General features: G+C 36.5%; 1 protein-coding gene across 1 annotated transcript in view; it reads left to right on the top strand.

The window, feature by feature from the left end:
- LOC125241944 (cryptochrome-1-like) overlaps positions 1–16,218 on the top strand; it is a 42,220-nt gene that overhangs the window by 19,307 nt on the left and 6,695 nt on the right. Inside the window, exons 2-6 of the mRNA XM_048150657.1 lie at positions 6,070–6,307; positions 8,644–8,895; positions 12,674–12,858; positions 13,931–14,102; positions 14,801–15,026. Coding sequence (XP_048006614.1) covers positions 6,093–6,307; positions 8,644–8,895; positions 12,674–12,858; positions 13,931–14,102; positions 14,801–15,026 — 1,050 coding nt within the window. The 5' untranslated portion in view covers positions 6,070–6,092. The remainder of the gene's footprint in view (positions 1–6,069; positions 6,308–8,643; positions 8,896–12,673; positions 12,859–13,930; positions 14,103–14,800; positions 15,027–16,218) is intronic.

Below are 16,218 nucleotides of genomic sequence, written 5' to 3'. Positions count from 1 at the left end.
CGAGAGTATTTGGGATGAAATGTGAAGAAAACAGTGCGTGCCGCGTGTGATCTGTTTGAGAAGCGTTTGAGGCTGGTAAACAAGTTAATGCTGGAGTTATTCCAAAACATTTGTTGTGAATGTAGTAAATAAGAGTGCCATTCATAAAATATAATAATAATGTAGTAAGTAGGGTTGCCAACCGTACTATATAATATAGTACTGTACTATATTTTCGCCCAGCGTACTATATTCTATATGAAGCATATATAGTACGCAAAAGTACTATATTTTTGGGGTCCATGCCAGTGGCGAATTTACACTAGGGTCAAACCAGCAGGAGCGGCGTTTCGATAATAAAAAAAATTTCGCGCTCGCTCCGCTCGCGCTTTTATTCATGTTTAACATTCACTGTACATTTCATTACTTCGTTCTGACCTGCAAATATTGCAGTTACGTATAAAGCCACAAGCCACCGTTGTTTGCAAACATTTGTATTTTTTCCATGATATATTAAATAACGACATTTCTTAAGGGGATTCCCTACTCCGCTGAGCTTCGATTTGAATCCATTGGTATTATGAATATTACGATAGTTTCTAAAGCATATCATATTAACAGAATCGTCTTTAAACAAACTAGCATCCCATAATTAGGTACCTATTTCACAGCTCATTGATTCTGTGATATTTAGCATCAAAGTTGAACTATTTTAGAACCGAAACTGGTTCTTTGGTCAAAATTTTTGCATTAATTAGTTTAAAATTAAAATCGCTTTTGCATTTAATAAAAGTCTAGATTTCATTGAAGTAAAAATGTTTTTAAAACAATGTCAAATTTATAAAAAATATAAGTACTTGGTTTTTTTTTTTAAATATGGGTCTTGTAAAAAAAGTAAGTAGGTAACTATTGAAAGTAAAAGAATATTAATAGGTACGTAAGTAAAACTTACATACCTGTCAATAAATTTAGAAAGTGATAGAAGACTCAATATTGCATATTTTTCGAAATACGCCATATATATTGTTGGTGTTCAATAAAACATTTGGTACATTACATACAATAAACAACTGGTTATATATTACGCTAAGTAAAACATTCGACAACATGAAAGTTTGCTTTTTTAAAAAAGGCCAAATGTTAAGTTGGTAAATGTGAGCTAGGCAAATAAAACAATAAGTTGGGAAATGAACATTCGGTGGAATAAAATTGCGCAAAACGTGAGTTGGGAAGTGATATTCGGCCATACAACTTTCAGCGATACTTAAATAAGAGAACCAATGCAACACAAAACTTGTCAAAAATCTATGAAAACCGAATGGAGCCCCTTAGAGTGGACAGAAAGAACGATCTCTACGACTTGGTTATCGATTATGTGTACCTACCGTACTATATTTTATTTCGGTGTACTATATTTTTTTGATGGAATTTTCGAAAATACTATATTTCCCTAAAAAAAAGTTGGCAACCCTAGTAGTAAGGTAGTAACTATTTGTTCATTTTTGTTTTATTGGCTATTTGTGCTGTATTCAAACTTATTGGACACGGTGTAAATTCATTTCTGTTTCGTTTTGTTCAAAATATCGATTATTCGCAAAAATGACTTAAGTTCCTACTAAAAAGGAGGCGCTTAAGCCCTTCTTGTAGTGTACGGATCCCTTGCAACGCGAGTACAACTCGCACTTGGCCGGTTTTTTATTTTATTTTCATGATTAGGTACATAATCATAAAATAAAATATAATTTTCATCCAATAGTCATTCATTTTAGATCCCATAAACTCAAATAGTTGTTACCCCTCGGCTCGGAGGTTGGAGGGTGCTGCCTCTGCGTGCGTCCCATGACATGGGCAAGGGACGCACGCCACTATCTAGACTATCTACTCTGTATATCCTTTACATTTTTTTATTTAGGTAGGTACGTCTGAACAAGTGCCTATCAATCTTTGTACCTATAGGTCAAATTGTCAAAACCGATTCTCTGGTCTAAAACATAAGTATTACACTTTTTAATTCTTATTCAAGTAGTGACGAAGTTTTTAAACTAATAAAAGTATATATTTTAATGCCTCAATATAAAACTAGGAGCGAAGGCAGTCCAAAAAGGAATTGAACATTTAGGCTACGTTCTGGAGTCTAGAAGAACAAACGAGGACCTGCCATTAACCTGAAATGGGACACTCAATACTTAGTTTTTACCTGTTTTCAGGAGGTCTTAAGCCATTGATTACTTTAATAAGAATTAAATTGTCATTCATTTATGTGTCTCATGCAATATCGAAGTTTTTACGTTTGTCAAAGTACTTTTGATCGCTACTGTAAATATAATACTCGGAGGAAATATAGACTGGAGTAGCCTTCATGTTCCGTCTACGTACAAATAATTCTGCCAAGATTCGCGGGAGGTGAGGAAATAACACATGTAAAGGAGTACTCACAAATGCAAAAAATATTATTGTCAATACACACGCACATTATGATAAAAAAATAACACATGCTCATTATGATGCACACAGACATATCACACATGGAAATACTTCGTAGAAACACAGTGTATACGGACACTAAATGCGCACGTGTGTGTCTCAAACTATAGGGATGAGGCAGGCATCGATAACTGAAGTCGATAATAATTAATGAAGCAAATTATAATTTTAATGATGTCGTTGTTTTTTCTAGATCTGTTTAATGTTTGGCACTATTATAATCATATTAAAATTCACTAATGACAATCCTGGGTAGTAGGTATCACGCGGGTGGACTAGCGATATAATAGGATTAGTAGGTAAAGAAATATTTGACATTTTGACAAAACATTAATTTATTTTTCCAGACTAACTAATCAACAACGTTTACTGCGGTTGGTGGTACTAAATCATTATAGACAAACTTGGTTAAATAAATAAACTAGAAATGGTTTAGTCTTCATTAACTGTTTTCAATACTGGTTCAAAGTGTAAAGTTTATTAAGTACATGTAATAAAACTCAAATCATTCTCTTTCGGAAAATTGCAAATATATTTCAAATGAATTGTGTGATCAAGGTTTGCAAATCATACTTTTTTATCGATAGTTGGTATTTCATCGACCATGCCCACATCTCTACGACGAAGTCTCGGTCAAATGATTTTTCTAATTTTCAATTTTATTATCCTTGTCAATATTATTATAATATATGCTCTATTCTAATTGAAATTAGGTTAATTCTTACAAAATATATAAATGAAGTCTCGTGGGGAGTGCGTCTTTTTATGAATAAATTGATATATAAATATCGACCCTATTGTAAACCACATTAGGTAACTTCTTAAACAGCAAAAAATTGAAGTCTCGTGGGGAGTGTTCGTGACGTAATTTCTACCCACCAACAAATTTCAAATCGATTGCATTCGATCACATAAATCGATATTCGATGACGTATGACAAAAATATTATCATTTAGATAATAAAAACAGTAATATAACAATATTAAAACTACTTACAAATGGAATATTATGCCATCTTTTTGCAAACTTGAGGTATTTGAGCGCTTATTACAAGTGTTCACAGCACAAGCGGGCATTTTTAATTACCAGTGATATGTGTCGTGGCGATTCTGTGAATGAGCATGAATCGATTGTGAAATTGTATTTACGTGACTTTATGAACATTTGTTCAAGTTTTTTGGCAGAGGGGTAAGTAACTGAAAGGCTACTCCAGTCTATATTTCCTCCGAGATATAATATAACATTTTAATTTATTTATGCCGGTGACTGTACAAATACAATATTTTGGAAAATCACTCCATATTCAATTAATTTCTTATTTACCATGTACCGCTTCTCCTACGAATTTATCTTAGGCCAGGGGCGGGTTCACTCCGCGGACTATACTCCCATTAGGAATTGAACGTAATAAACGTAAACAAACTGCTGTCACTGTCAAAGTAATACGTGCAGCTCAAGTCAGGGGTTCTCAAAGTAAGGGCCGACGGAAAAACAAATAACTTGTAACCAGTTATTAACGATTACTCTATTACACACTTAAAATCGTGAACAGATCGAACACGGTGACTGTTAAAGTATTATGTTATGATCCCATGCAAGTCAAAGTAAAAATCGGTCCATAATTGACGAAGTTCTGTCATATCAGATACTTACAAAACCAATAATTAAATTTATAGCCACCTTATTTTGCACCAACGTATTTGAAATCGGTTTTAATTAGCCATTAAAATTCACTACCACCTAGTCTCGAAAGTTGCTGAAAAATAATGTTTAGCGGCCCGCTACTTGGTCGCCCAGGTTCATTTCCACAGTGATACCAGAGCAATAAACAAAGTACCCGACAAAAACGGCTTCTTAATTTCAATAAATATACCAAAATGTTTTGTGTTGAAATTTATTTTCGTTTAAACAGAGTCATTATTTGTGTAATGGAACTTGAAAAATATTGGCAATTTTAATACCTCGAATGGTGCAAATTTTTTATAGCACCGGTCACACCTTTGTTTACAATAATTCCGGCTAATTCAAAATAGGATTATAATCAGGGGTGGCGCGCGTTCTCACGGAACGCACGTTCGCACTTTCTATCGTTATTTAAGTTATTTTACGTCGCGAGTATTTTTTAAGGTTCATATGCGATGTCCGCGTGTGGAATGGCTAACAATGCTAAGTTAAATAGACATCATGAATAAAATATTGACCATAGGACATTCTTACACAGATCTACTATTGATTAGGTCCCACGGAAAAGTTCAATAAAGCTTGTGATGTTGGAACTTAAACCAAAATACTGTATAGAAAGTACCCAAGACTTAAATATAATAGTATAAAATTTCATCTGAGTAATTAATTCGTTTTAATCATCCGACGCTGCGCACGTGCGGCTGGTTTCTTTGTAAAAATTTTGTAGGCATTTAAAAAGGCGGCATTTCGTGAACATCAAAGCAGTGGGCTTTCTGTACTTGTACTATTATACATATGTATATTCTGCGCTTAGGCTGGCTTTAGTGTCACGCGGACAAACCTCGCGGAGCGATCTGTCACGGACACGGACATGTATTAAGAGGATACGGTAGCGAAAATGCTAAAATGGAAAGGAGCCCCCCTTTCAACTTGGGAATTTTAGTTAAATATACAAGTGTTATTAACTAGATTTATCGAAAAAAAATTGTCCATTAAGAACAACTCAGTCAAAAGATATTTCAAAAAAATCTTTAAAATCGAGGTTCCGCTCTCGACTCTTTCCTCCTTCAAAACTTAATCAATCTGAACGAAATTTGAAAATCTGAATAACAATGAAATAATCTATGTCGGACCGTTTAGTTTTTTTGGTTAATTGTTACCAATCTTGAGTATCACACCTTTTTTTGCGTCACAATGAAAAAGGCCGTTTTTGGAAATTTTTGATTGGCTCTAGAATCTTTTAAAAGCAGAATATCAAAAAAATCAAAACGGTCCGACACAGATAAAAATAACAACAATCTGTGTTGAAAAAATCATTGCTCTATCTTCAAAAACCAGGGAGGAAATAGTCGAGAGCGTTTGTATGGAGAATTGACCCCTACCGTATCGTCTTAAGATCGCGCGGACAACATCAACTTCATAAGTTGATATAAATTGGCCGTGCGGGTTGCTCCGCGGCCCGCGGCTCCGCGCGGTGAGGCGCGGTCGGTCTGCGTGACCAGCCTAATGCTGAAAACAGTGAGAAACCGATGGTTTGCGCGCATCATACTTGATCATACGCGCCGATCGCACGCGGTGATCGTCAGTCGTGATCAAGCGTTCAGTGTTCGACCGACGGTCGACGCGTATCGTACGTTGCGTAAGCTAGTTGTATTGTATGTGATCCGTCGCTTACATCAGCGTCGCATTGAACGTACGTATACAACTTTTACGCGCGTCTGTAACGTCAGTTAACCGGCGAGCTCGACCGATGGTCACCATACGCGCACCGACGTAACTAGTGTAAATACGTGCAGAGCAATAAATCAGTGATACACTGTATTTCGTCATACATTTTAATTGATATACCTACGTCCAACCCATATCGGCGCTGACCGTCGGCTGAGTACTGTTTCCAACCTAAGTAGTTCCGAATGAACGCAGGTTACCCGGAGTATGAGTGGCGGATGTCGTCTAGCGCGACAGTGACGGGCGCGGCACCCGGCCGCATGGCTGAGCCGCGCCCCGGCAAGCACACCGTGCATTGGTTCCGCAAGGGGCTGCGGCTGCACGACAACCCCGCACTGCGCGAGGGCCTCAACGGCGCTGTCACGCTGCGATGCGTCTTCATCATTGACCCCTGGTTCGCGAGCTCCTTCAACGTTGGAATCAATAAATGGAGGTATGTCATTTGATACTTGTTGGTTGGAAAGGAAACCTTACTATTGTTATCACCGTAATTCTTTTTTTTTTTTTTTTTTTCAATTTTTTTCAATCAATCAAGATATTTTTTGTGTTACTGTTTGTTTGCATTCCCAAATTAGTATTTTATACAATCGTGATATAATTCAGAGCTTTTCAGTCGAGTACTATTGTTTTCTATGACTCATCATCTTTATCATCAATGGACGAACAATAATCATCATTCAAGTTAAAAATCAATGTTAATAGCGTCTGTCACCGTTATATCAACATCGAATTTCCTGGCAACCAATTGTTTGTAATAAGTAATAACTGTCTCTTATTGGTCGATAACGCGATAGATAAAAAAAATGTCTTTCAGATGCAGAAAAATTTGCCTGGTATCGCAAATTAGTATAGAACTTGTATAAAGCTCTATTTTTGAAATTATTACAGTTAACTGAAGTGAACTGTAATGACATATTGTAGTTGACAAGTTTAAGTGTCAAAGATCCAACACTGTAAAGTCAGCACTTATAGTTTAGTCTGTGGTCTCCTAATTGACAGATTAAAGTCGACGAGTAGAAAAAAAATGTTACAGAGGGTACAGTACAGTACACATAATCTAAATATGCAATGAGCTAATGAGCGATGCTGCACGCAAGCATGCGAATCGAACTGTGATTATTTTGTGTTTACTTTGATTCAGGATAGTTTCGTCTGGCTGCAATTTTTTTGCTCTGGTTGTTAACATAAATCAAATCATACTTACATATATGAAAGGTAGCCAAGCCAGTGAATTTCACAACTTAAATATTGGAGTACTAACGTTTTCTAAATAGAAACATTATTTTAAACTTAATTCATAATTTTCTAGCTTGTTCTAATTCTAGATACGAGTATAGCTTTGCGACTGTAGCTGTTCAAAAGAAATCGCTTGTAAGCAATGCGAATTGAACAAACTGAAGCCCGCTGTATGTACCTGCCAGTGTAAATGAAACCAGAATACGTTGCTTGATAGCAAGGACTCTGTCCACTTTGTCCATACAGATTTCGTGACGTTCTTAGTATCCAGTAACTTATTCTGAACTCATGGTAGCTATACAATAGTTTAACTTGTCCGTACCTACTTCTTTTACGTTGTTTACTATATAGCGACTTCGTAATCACAATACAAGGGCGTCGCCAGTTGCTTCCTTCCCTTATAGGGCTCCTCAAGGGCCCTCTCCTGAGCTTGGCCTTCGGTACATCTCCTGGCGACGCTCTTGTGAGCCATCAAGCCCTCCTGTCGCGTGTAGTTAGTTAAATTCCACTTGTTTGAAACAGTATTACTAAGGTATAACGCTTTTATAGTTTTATGACGAATGTGGAAGATAAGCGCCAAATTGCCTTTTCATACAAACGTAGTCCTCGAAAGTATTTTTGACACAATTGGAATATATTTCACAATTCCTTTTTTTAAATAATAATAGATCGAAATCTGTTTTTAGCTTCAAAACAAAACAACGAGTTATGGTAATGTAATATCAATATGCAGAAATGAAAATATAGGTACTACGTTTGTATGGAGTTCTTTTCCTAGAGGTGGATTTGCTCTATGCAGACGAGAATTTTGAACTTTGATCTGTAGTTTCTTTAAAGCAGGCTAATTAATTACCATTTAGTTTTCAATCGTACTTTAATGACGTAAGATATTAACTCATGATATTTTAATTATATGACTGAACCGCTATTGATAATTAGAAATGAGTATATTTGACAACAATTTAAGCTGATGGGTCCATGCAAGTTATGTAGAGGCGTTTATGTTGTAAAATGTATCTTGTGCCTAGATGTAGATATTTACCTGGTAATCATAGCTCAGACAATTCATCTCAAAACAGACCACAGATATATGCGTTTGTTTTTTTATTGCTATAAGTATTTTCATATTGTTTAGTTTTATTTGCGAATTAGTCAATTCAAGATAAGACTGTAAATTACTTATACAGCAAAAATAAGACCTAAGTCTAGAAGATTGTAGTCAGTAGGCATTTTCAGAATTTGGGACCCCTAATTAGCGTAAGTTGTTAACAAAAATTAACATGCTGTCACTTTTGTGACGACAATTAAGCATAAAATCTGTCAAAATTTACTTTTTTCACATTCTGAATGTAGATTATCGCTCAAAGTTTATGTAATTAACACAAAGACAATATTGTTATAGAAATTACATGCTTATTTATCGTCACAAAACAGACAGTGTGCTAATTTTTATTAACAACTTACGCTAATTGGGGGGTCCCAAATTCTGAAAATGCCCGTATGCTCTATTGAATGTTTCATACAATTTGTCAGGTTCCTCCTACAATGCTTGGACGACCTGGACAGCAGCCTGAAGAAGCTGAACTCGCGGCTGTTCGTGGTGCGCGGGCAGCCGGCGGACGCGCTGCCCAAGCTGTTCCGCGAGTGGGGCACCACCGTGCTCACCTTCGAGGAGGACCCCGAGCCCTACGGGCGCGTGCGCGACCACAACATCATGTCCAAGTGCCGCGAGGTCGGCATCACCGTACTGTCGAGGGTCTCGCACACCTTGTTCAAGCTGGACAAGTACGTTGACTAATAGTTCCTGTTACGCTGTAAATATAAGTAATTATTTCTTGCTTGACGCTAATCTAAGATCCTGGCATCCCTGAAATCTAAACTGAAAAAACTTTGGCTCTCAGGACAACTGACCCGTAGGACGCTGTGTGCGTGTATGTCTTAATATGTAGGTATATTTGGATAATAGATATTATAATTATATATTATATGTATGTATATTATATTATCCATACTAATATTATAAATGGGAAAGTGTGTGTGTCTGTTTGTTTGTCCGTCTTTCACGGCAAAACGGAGCGACGAATTGTCGTGATTTTTTAAGTGGAAATACTTGAAGGGACGGAGAGTGACATAGGCTACTTTTTGTCTCTTTCTAACGCGAGCGAAGACGCGGGCAAAATCTAGTGATTCTAGTGTCTTATAAATATATAAATATGTAGGTATATTTAGATAATAGTATAAGTTTCTAATGGGTCGGCAACGCCCATGTGACACCCCTTGAGTTGCAGGCATCCATAGGTTACGGTGACCGCTTTCCACGAGGCGGACCGTATACCTGTTTGCCACCGACCTTCGCCGAAGTTCGCCTTTTGTACTTCCTCCTTCTTCTGTCTTGTATATTTTTGTTGGTGCTGGTGGAACAATAAGAGTTTACTTATACTTACTTACAAGAACGATTTATGATATAATAATAATATTTATTTATTTCATAAAGATAACATTGATCTCATTAATGTTAGTAATCGCTTATAAAATAATGTTAGTACTTAAAAACTAGATTCGATACTGATTAATACTGAACTGACAAACAAAGCCCATACAAAAAATCATTTAGGCTTAAAACTAGATGGTGCTGTTCGCAGCCTGGAAGTAGCCAAATCATATTTTCCCCAAATATTTCTTTATTTTAAAATCATGATATCACGTCAATACAGATTTAAAAAAAATAGTATAATTAATAGGTGGCGCTAAAAAATCGAGGTACGATTCTGATTCTTAGTATGAAATATGCCACACTAATATTATAAATGGGAAAGTGTGTGTGTCTGTTTGTTTGTCCGTCTTTCACGGCAAAGCGGAGCGATGAATTGACGTGACGTGATTGTTTAAGTGGAGATAGTTGTAGAGATGGACAGTGACATAGGCTACTTTTTATCTCTTCCTAACCCCCCACTTCCCTATAATGGGGGGTGAAAGTTTGTATGGAGCATTCCGCAGTTTTCGAATTTAATGAGAGCGAAGCTGCGGGCAAAAGCTAGTCCTATATAAAGACAATAATCCTTGCTTACTTACTAAGAAAGAAAATTACGATAAACTTTGTATGTCTTAGGGCCAGCTGCATCAACCAAATTTAACAGACACATCATCGTCAACCAGCAGACGTCTATGGAATTTCCCATAGAAAAAAAAATAACGAACGCTTTAACGGTGACAGACGGTTTGATGCAACCGGCCCTTATACTCGTAATTATTTTTCGTACACGATTCTATTTTCAACTCTCGTTGTTTGGGAACTAACGACAATTTTTTAAAGATTTATATTGCTTTTGCTACCTTGGGTTACAATAGGTTCTGCCGCGTGACCTGACAGTACCTACGTAAGTTCGCGGAACTGCAAAATATATAATCCATCTGAAACCTAAAAAGAGAATCAATAAAAATAAGCGCTGTATATTTTTAACATTGCCTGATATTTTAATGAATTTAGACGTAAGCGTTTGTTCTATGAATTGATATCGCAAGAAAAGCTTTTTAGTTAGGTAGTTCTTTTTTTCTTACTGACAACGGTCACTAATTAGTAATAACTTTAAACTTATTCCCCCATAAACGTTCACTAAAGTTATCAAGCCGATAAAGTTCGTTTGTCCCTTTCCGACGTATTGGTGTGATAGGAAGGGATTATATTTAACTTAAAGCCGACACTGAGTTTTGTATTAGTTGAGTATGATTTACACGTCCGATGAGGTACCGATTTCCCACGTGTTGTCTCGTGTTGTGACACAAAGGCGTAAGTCGTAACAGTGCACAGTGATTGGTACCTTATATCACCTTGCTGGAAATTTTCAATTTGGTCTATCTGTAGTTTTTCCTGGGGTTTGTTTTTGGGAGCGCCGTTGAGGTCTGGCAAAAGAGTTAGCGAAACAGATGACGGGGGCCAAACCTTGATCAACCGGCCTTGGATCAGCTCGTCTAATACGTTACATTACGGACGCGAACTGAAGAGTGAGCAGCTGTAAACAAGTTTTCATACGTTCATCTTTACGCATGGTCAGCTGAAATTCTATTAATCAGCCCGAGAAATCTAACGCAGTTAAAGATTTTGTTTTCTACACTCCATAGTTTCCGACCACAGACCTATCATTTCGCTAACGCTTGAAGACTGCTGAAGTGTGCGAAACAGAATCTGTGACGTATATGAACATTATGAACGTCCCGTGAGTTCAAAAGAACCAAACGAGAAACGTGACAATTTTTTACTTCGAATGCGGCCGCTGGGGCGATTCTGTTTTAATTTTACTTTAAAAGATTGAAATAATTGAAAAGTACAAAACGTGTTTAGAGGATAAAGTGGGTGATTCCCAAATCAGTTAAAATGTTATAAATGAATATGAATAACGTAATTATATTATTTCAGAATTTAGTACTAACTGCCAAAGACACTTGAAATTGCTACAGTTTTGGTCTCACTTTTGATAATTGACAGAACTTTGTTGTTTGACATCCTATTTCTATGGTTATTTGATGGTATTTAATGTAGGTATTGTTTACTAATAAGAATCCTTGTCTTTAATTTGGCTAATTATTATTAAGTAACATAAAAAAAATTAACGCAATAGTAATTCAGGTTTGACTGCCAAATAGTCTCAGGGGGAAATAGGGGCATCTTCAGAATTTGATACCCCTCCATTAGCGTAAGTTGTTAACGAAAATTAACTCACTGTCAGTTTTGTAACGATATTTAAGCATGTAATTTCTATTACAATATTGTCTTTGTGTTAATTACATAAACTTTGAGCGATAATCTACATTCAGAATGTAAAAAAAGTAAATTTTTAGACATATTTTATGCTTCATTGTCGTCGTGACAGCGAGTTAATTTTTGTTAACAACTTACGCTAATTGGGGGATCCCAAACACTGAAAATGCCCATAGGTACCGGTAACAACTAAACAACTTTAATGTCTTAGATCAAATCAAATTATTTTCATTTAAAAATATTTTAATTTGTATTTTTTTGTTAAGTAGTAACACTACTATTATACTATGAACATTAATTTAATGTTTACAACTTTAATGTGTCAAATAAGTGTACCTACGTAATGCATTGCAGTTCTTTAAATTTTCAAAAATGTTTTACTCTTTAGTGGTTAAGACTAACTTAATATTACCTTCCAATATCGGTTCATAGTACTAAAACTTACTATTGGTTACGGTTTGAGGTACTATTAAAATACACGCAATATATTATAATTATTATAAACTATTTAATAAATGACTAAAAGTATAGATGACGTAATTAACTCAATATTAGGTTGGTAAAATGAATATACCTAGTTACACATTCTATGCAACCGTAGATAAATACATGTCACATGTATACGAGTATGTCTACCATCCTCTTTGCTTTCGGAGTTAAATCATTTTTACATTATCCGATCCGATATCGGATATGGAAGGATGTCAACGATTGCGCCTTTATTATATAGGATATATTATGCACTACATCCGATATAGGATAATGTGAAATCGCACTTAAGGTCCTAACCAACTAATACGATTTCAGGATCATTGAAAGGAACGGTGGCAAGGCGCCGCTGACGTACCACCAGTTCCAAGCGCTTATTGCAAGCATGCCGCCGCCGCCCGCCGCCGAGGCGACCATCACTCCGCAGCTCTTCAACGGGACCGTCACGCCCATTTCGGACGACCACGACGAGCGTTTTGGCGTGCCGACACTCGAGGAACTAGGTACGCTATTGCTGGAACTGTAATAGTATTGATACCACCAGTCAGTCACAGTTTACGAGCGAGTGTGATGAAATAGTATATTGTGCAACAAGAGAGGTAAGGGGGATTTTGTCAACGAGTGTTATAACTCGCGACAGCCGCAGGAGTTACACACAATATTTTTCATCACATTTGAGAGGAAAACACAGAGGAAAAAACTCATAAAGCAAAACCTTAAATGAATGGCGGCGCCGCTGCGACCAGTGTAGCCTATCTTCACCTATATCGGATTCTTCATATAAATCCATTGTTCTTGATTACAAACGCTTTTTGAGCACAAACACTAAAATACCGCATATAAATTAAATGCAATGTTCAAAGAAGCATACAATTGAACTCATTTTATAACATGTCTGTCAAAATATTTGTCGACATTTTTGGATTAAATTTTCTGTTGTACTGCCCGTTGCTATGGCAACGCGGTCAAGCTCAAATCGAGATGGCCGTCACAATTTCCTGCCGGGTTGCTAATTATAACGATTTATCTACGTGAAATTTACAAAATAAATTTAAAACACACTGATATAACATAAATAAAATGCATTTTTCATACCGTATAATATTTTTTTATGGCTTAATACTCAAATTTTAGTTGTGCAAAAAAATCCTTGGCTGTGTGAAACATCCTTTGCCTGAAGTATTGTACGGATTGTATTAATTTTTAAAACTAAATCCATTACTCCCTTGGGAATAAAATAGTACAATCATTATTCTTCAGTACACGTAAACGCAATGAGACCTTTAAACAGCAAATGTGATGAATACATCTTTACAAGCCAACATGCCAAAAATATATTTATACGCGTCTCTAAGACAGTGACAGGCCGGGGATATATTTGGAATATTGGTTTATAAAGATCGCGACTTGGTATAAAAGAGACGGTGACATCTGCTTACCCGTCCTGCCCCTGATGCTTATAGAATACATATCAATTTTTTTTTATAATAGCGCTTCACGAAATCTTTAAACTTTTCAATTGTTACGAACTAATCTGTACTCAGGATCAATAAATAATGTAACCAAAACATCCAGGTTTTGAAACAGAGGGACTTAAACCGCCGGTGTGGATCGGCGGAGAGAGCGAGGCCCTGGCGCGTCTGGAGAGGCATTTAGAGCGCAAAGCATGGGTCGCATCGTTCGGGAGGCCGAAGATGACGCCACAGTCCCTGCTAGCAAGCCAGACCGGCTTGTCGCCGTATTTAAGGTATCATTTTGTCTAATCCATCTGTTTATTGTTTACTTCAATGCAAAATTTGGCTGCCTAATTAATATTTAAATGCGATTGCTAAAAGTTTTATATAACCCTTTGAAAACTTTACAATATTGTAAACAAAATAAGTCGTCTGAACGCCAAGCTCACGGAACGACATAAGCGAACTATAAAAGTCAATTCGAGCCGTCCCTTCATACTTGATATGATAACAAATATTTGAATGGCTTTATTTTAATACATATATAATTGAGTATGTCAATATTCATCTTCAAGCTGCAGCAAACTAGTAATGTAAACTGGGCGCCGACTTTTTTTTTTTGACCGCTCTATTTCGCTTCTGAAACATTCGCCGACTACGGCGGAATACTAATTTTGCAATATGGTTTACAGAAATTATTAGTATTACGATTGATATGACTCTAGTTGTATTTAGTATCACTTCTTGTCAATTCTATAGCTAAAATTGCAATGCCTAGCAGTGGAGATAATACCTATTGAACGGCAGACTATATCAAGCGGTGGAAATTGATAAATCGTGGCTCTGATCTTTTAACGAATATTTTAATAAATTGTAGGCAGTAGGCTTCGCCACCAGTAGGCTTGATCGCTTTATCCTTGGTGTATGATATCTGTTTCAGTTTATAAATTGTCCCTACTTATTCTTGTTTTATTTTTAACTGTATTTTCAGATTTGGATGTCTGTCAACAAGGCTGTTTTATTACCAACTGACAGAGTTATATAAAAGAATCAAACAAGTTCGGCCGCCATTGTCCCTTCACGGACAGATTCTGTGGAGAGAATTCTTCTATTGTGCGGCGACGCGAAACCCCAACTTTGATCGAATGGAAGGAAACCCTATATGCGTTCAAATACCCTGGGACAAGAACCAAGATGCCCTAGCGAAGTGGGCAAATGTAAATACATTTTATAACAAACCTTATTGTATTACTTTACCATATTAGTTGGTCGAGTATTCATCTTCTATTTTTAGAATCGCTCCGCGGGCCACTTTAGATAAACTCCCGGGAATCGCAGTTCGGACATACGAACGAGTACGTGTGATAACAGTATGTGTCGTAGTTCATTTGAGATTCTTTTAATGTATACTTACAGTGGTCTTCAGCGATCACTGTAAGTATCTGATTACGGTACCGGCCAAAAATAAATATGGAGTTATTTTTTTCATATAATCGCATATAAAGTGGAAATGATCACTGAAATATCATGAAAAACCTAAGGTGTGTTTATTACGGATAATTTGGATACCTGTTAACAACAAGCTATATTTACTGCCTACAAAGTGCGTATCCGTAAAGAGCTTTCGCAACAGTTCGGTGTTTCAACATCGGCGGTAACAAAGTTCCTTAAACGTTAAAAAGATGTCTTCTTCTTGCTAGTTTAAAACGCGGAGGAGGTTGTGTCACGGTGTAGGGTGTTTTTTCTGCGAATGGTATGGGATGGGTCCCCTTCACTGAATTGATGGCATAATAGAATGACTAATTAGACATCTTAAAATGCGTAATGCTGCCTTACGCACGATTATTTATGGGCCATGGGTTCGTTTTCCAGCAAAATAACTATCCAAAGCTTCGCCCGAAACGAGTCACAGAATGGTTCGAGAACCAAGTGTGGCTCTGATGGACTGGCAAAGTCAATCATGGCGAAGACCACAGGCCATGACAGAATTAGAAAGACTGTTAAAAGGTAAAAGAGCCTAATTCTAATCAAAAGTTGTCGCAAATCGACGACGAATGGCTAAGACTAGGTACCTCATGCTATTTGAGGCTCTTATAGAGTCTAAGCCTAGAGGCTGTAAAACAGTGATCAATTCAAAGGGTTTTGCCACAAAGTACTAATGTCTCTAAAAATTTAACTTCATTCAGTTGGAACGAGGTCGTATTAAGACTGTTAAGTAGGTAATGTAATGCTGATGACTACACTGTAACTTATATCTTTAGAAATAATATTTATTCATAATATAATTTTGTAAAGCAATAACCAATATATGTATTTTAGAAAAATAACAATATTGATGACGATTAAAACATGATATGTATACACAAAAAAACGCCATGTGATATATTATTGGCTGGTACCTACTGTAAT

Source organism: Leguminivora glycinivorella, chromosome Z (assembly GCF_023078275.1).
Source record: "Leguminivora glycinivorella isolate SPB_JAAS2020 chromosome Z, LegGlyc_1.1, whole genome shotgun sequence".
NCBI classification, from domain to species: Eukaryota; Metazoa; Arthropoda; class Insecta; order Lepidoptera; family Tortricidae; genus Leguminivora; species Leguminivora glycinivorella.
Note: the sequence above shows the minus strand (reverse complement) of the source record. Positions and strands in the feature narration are given on the sequence as shown.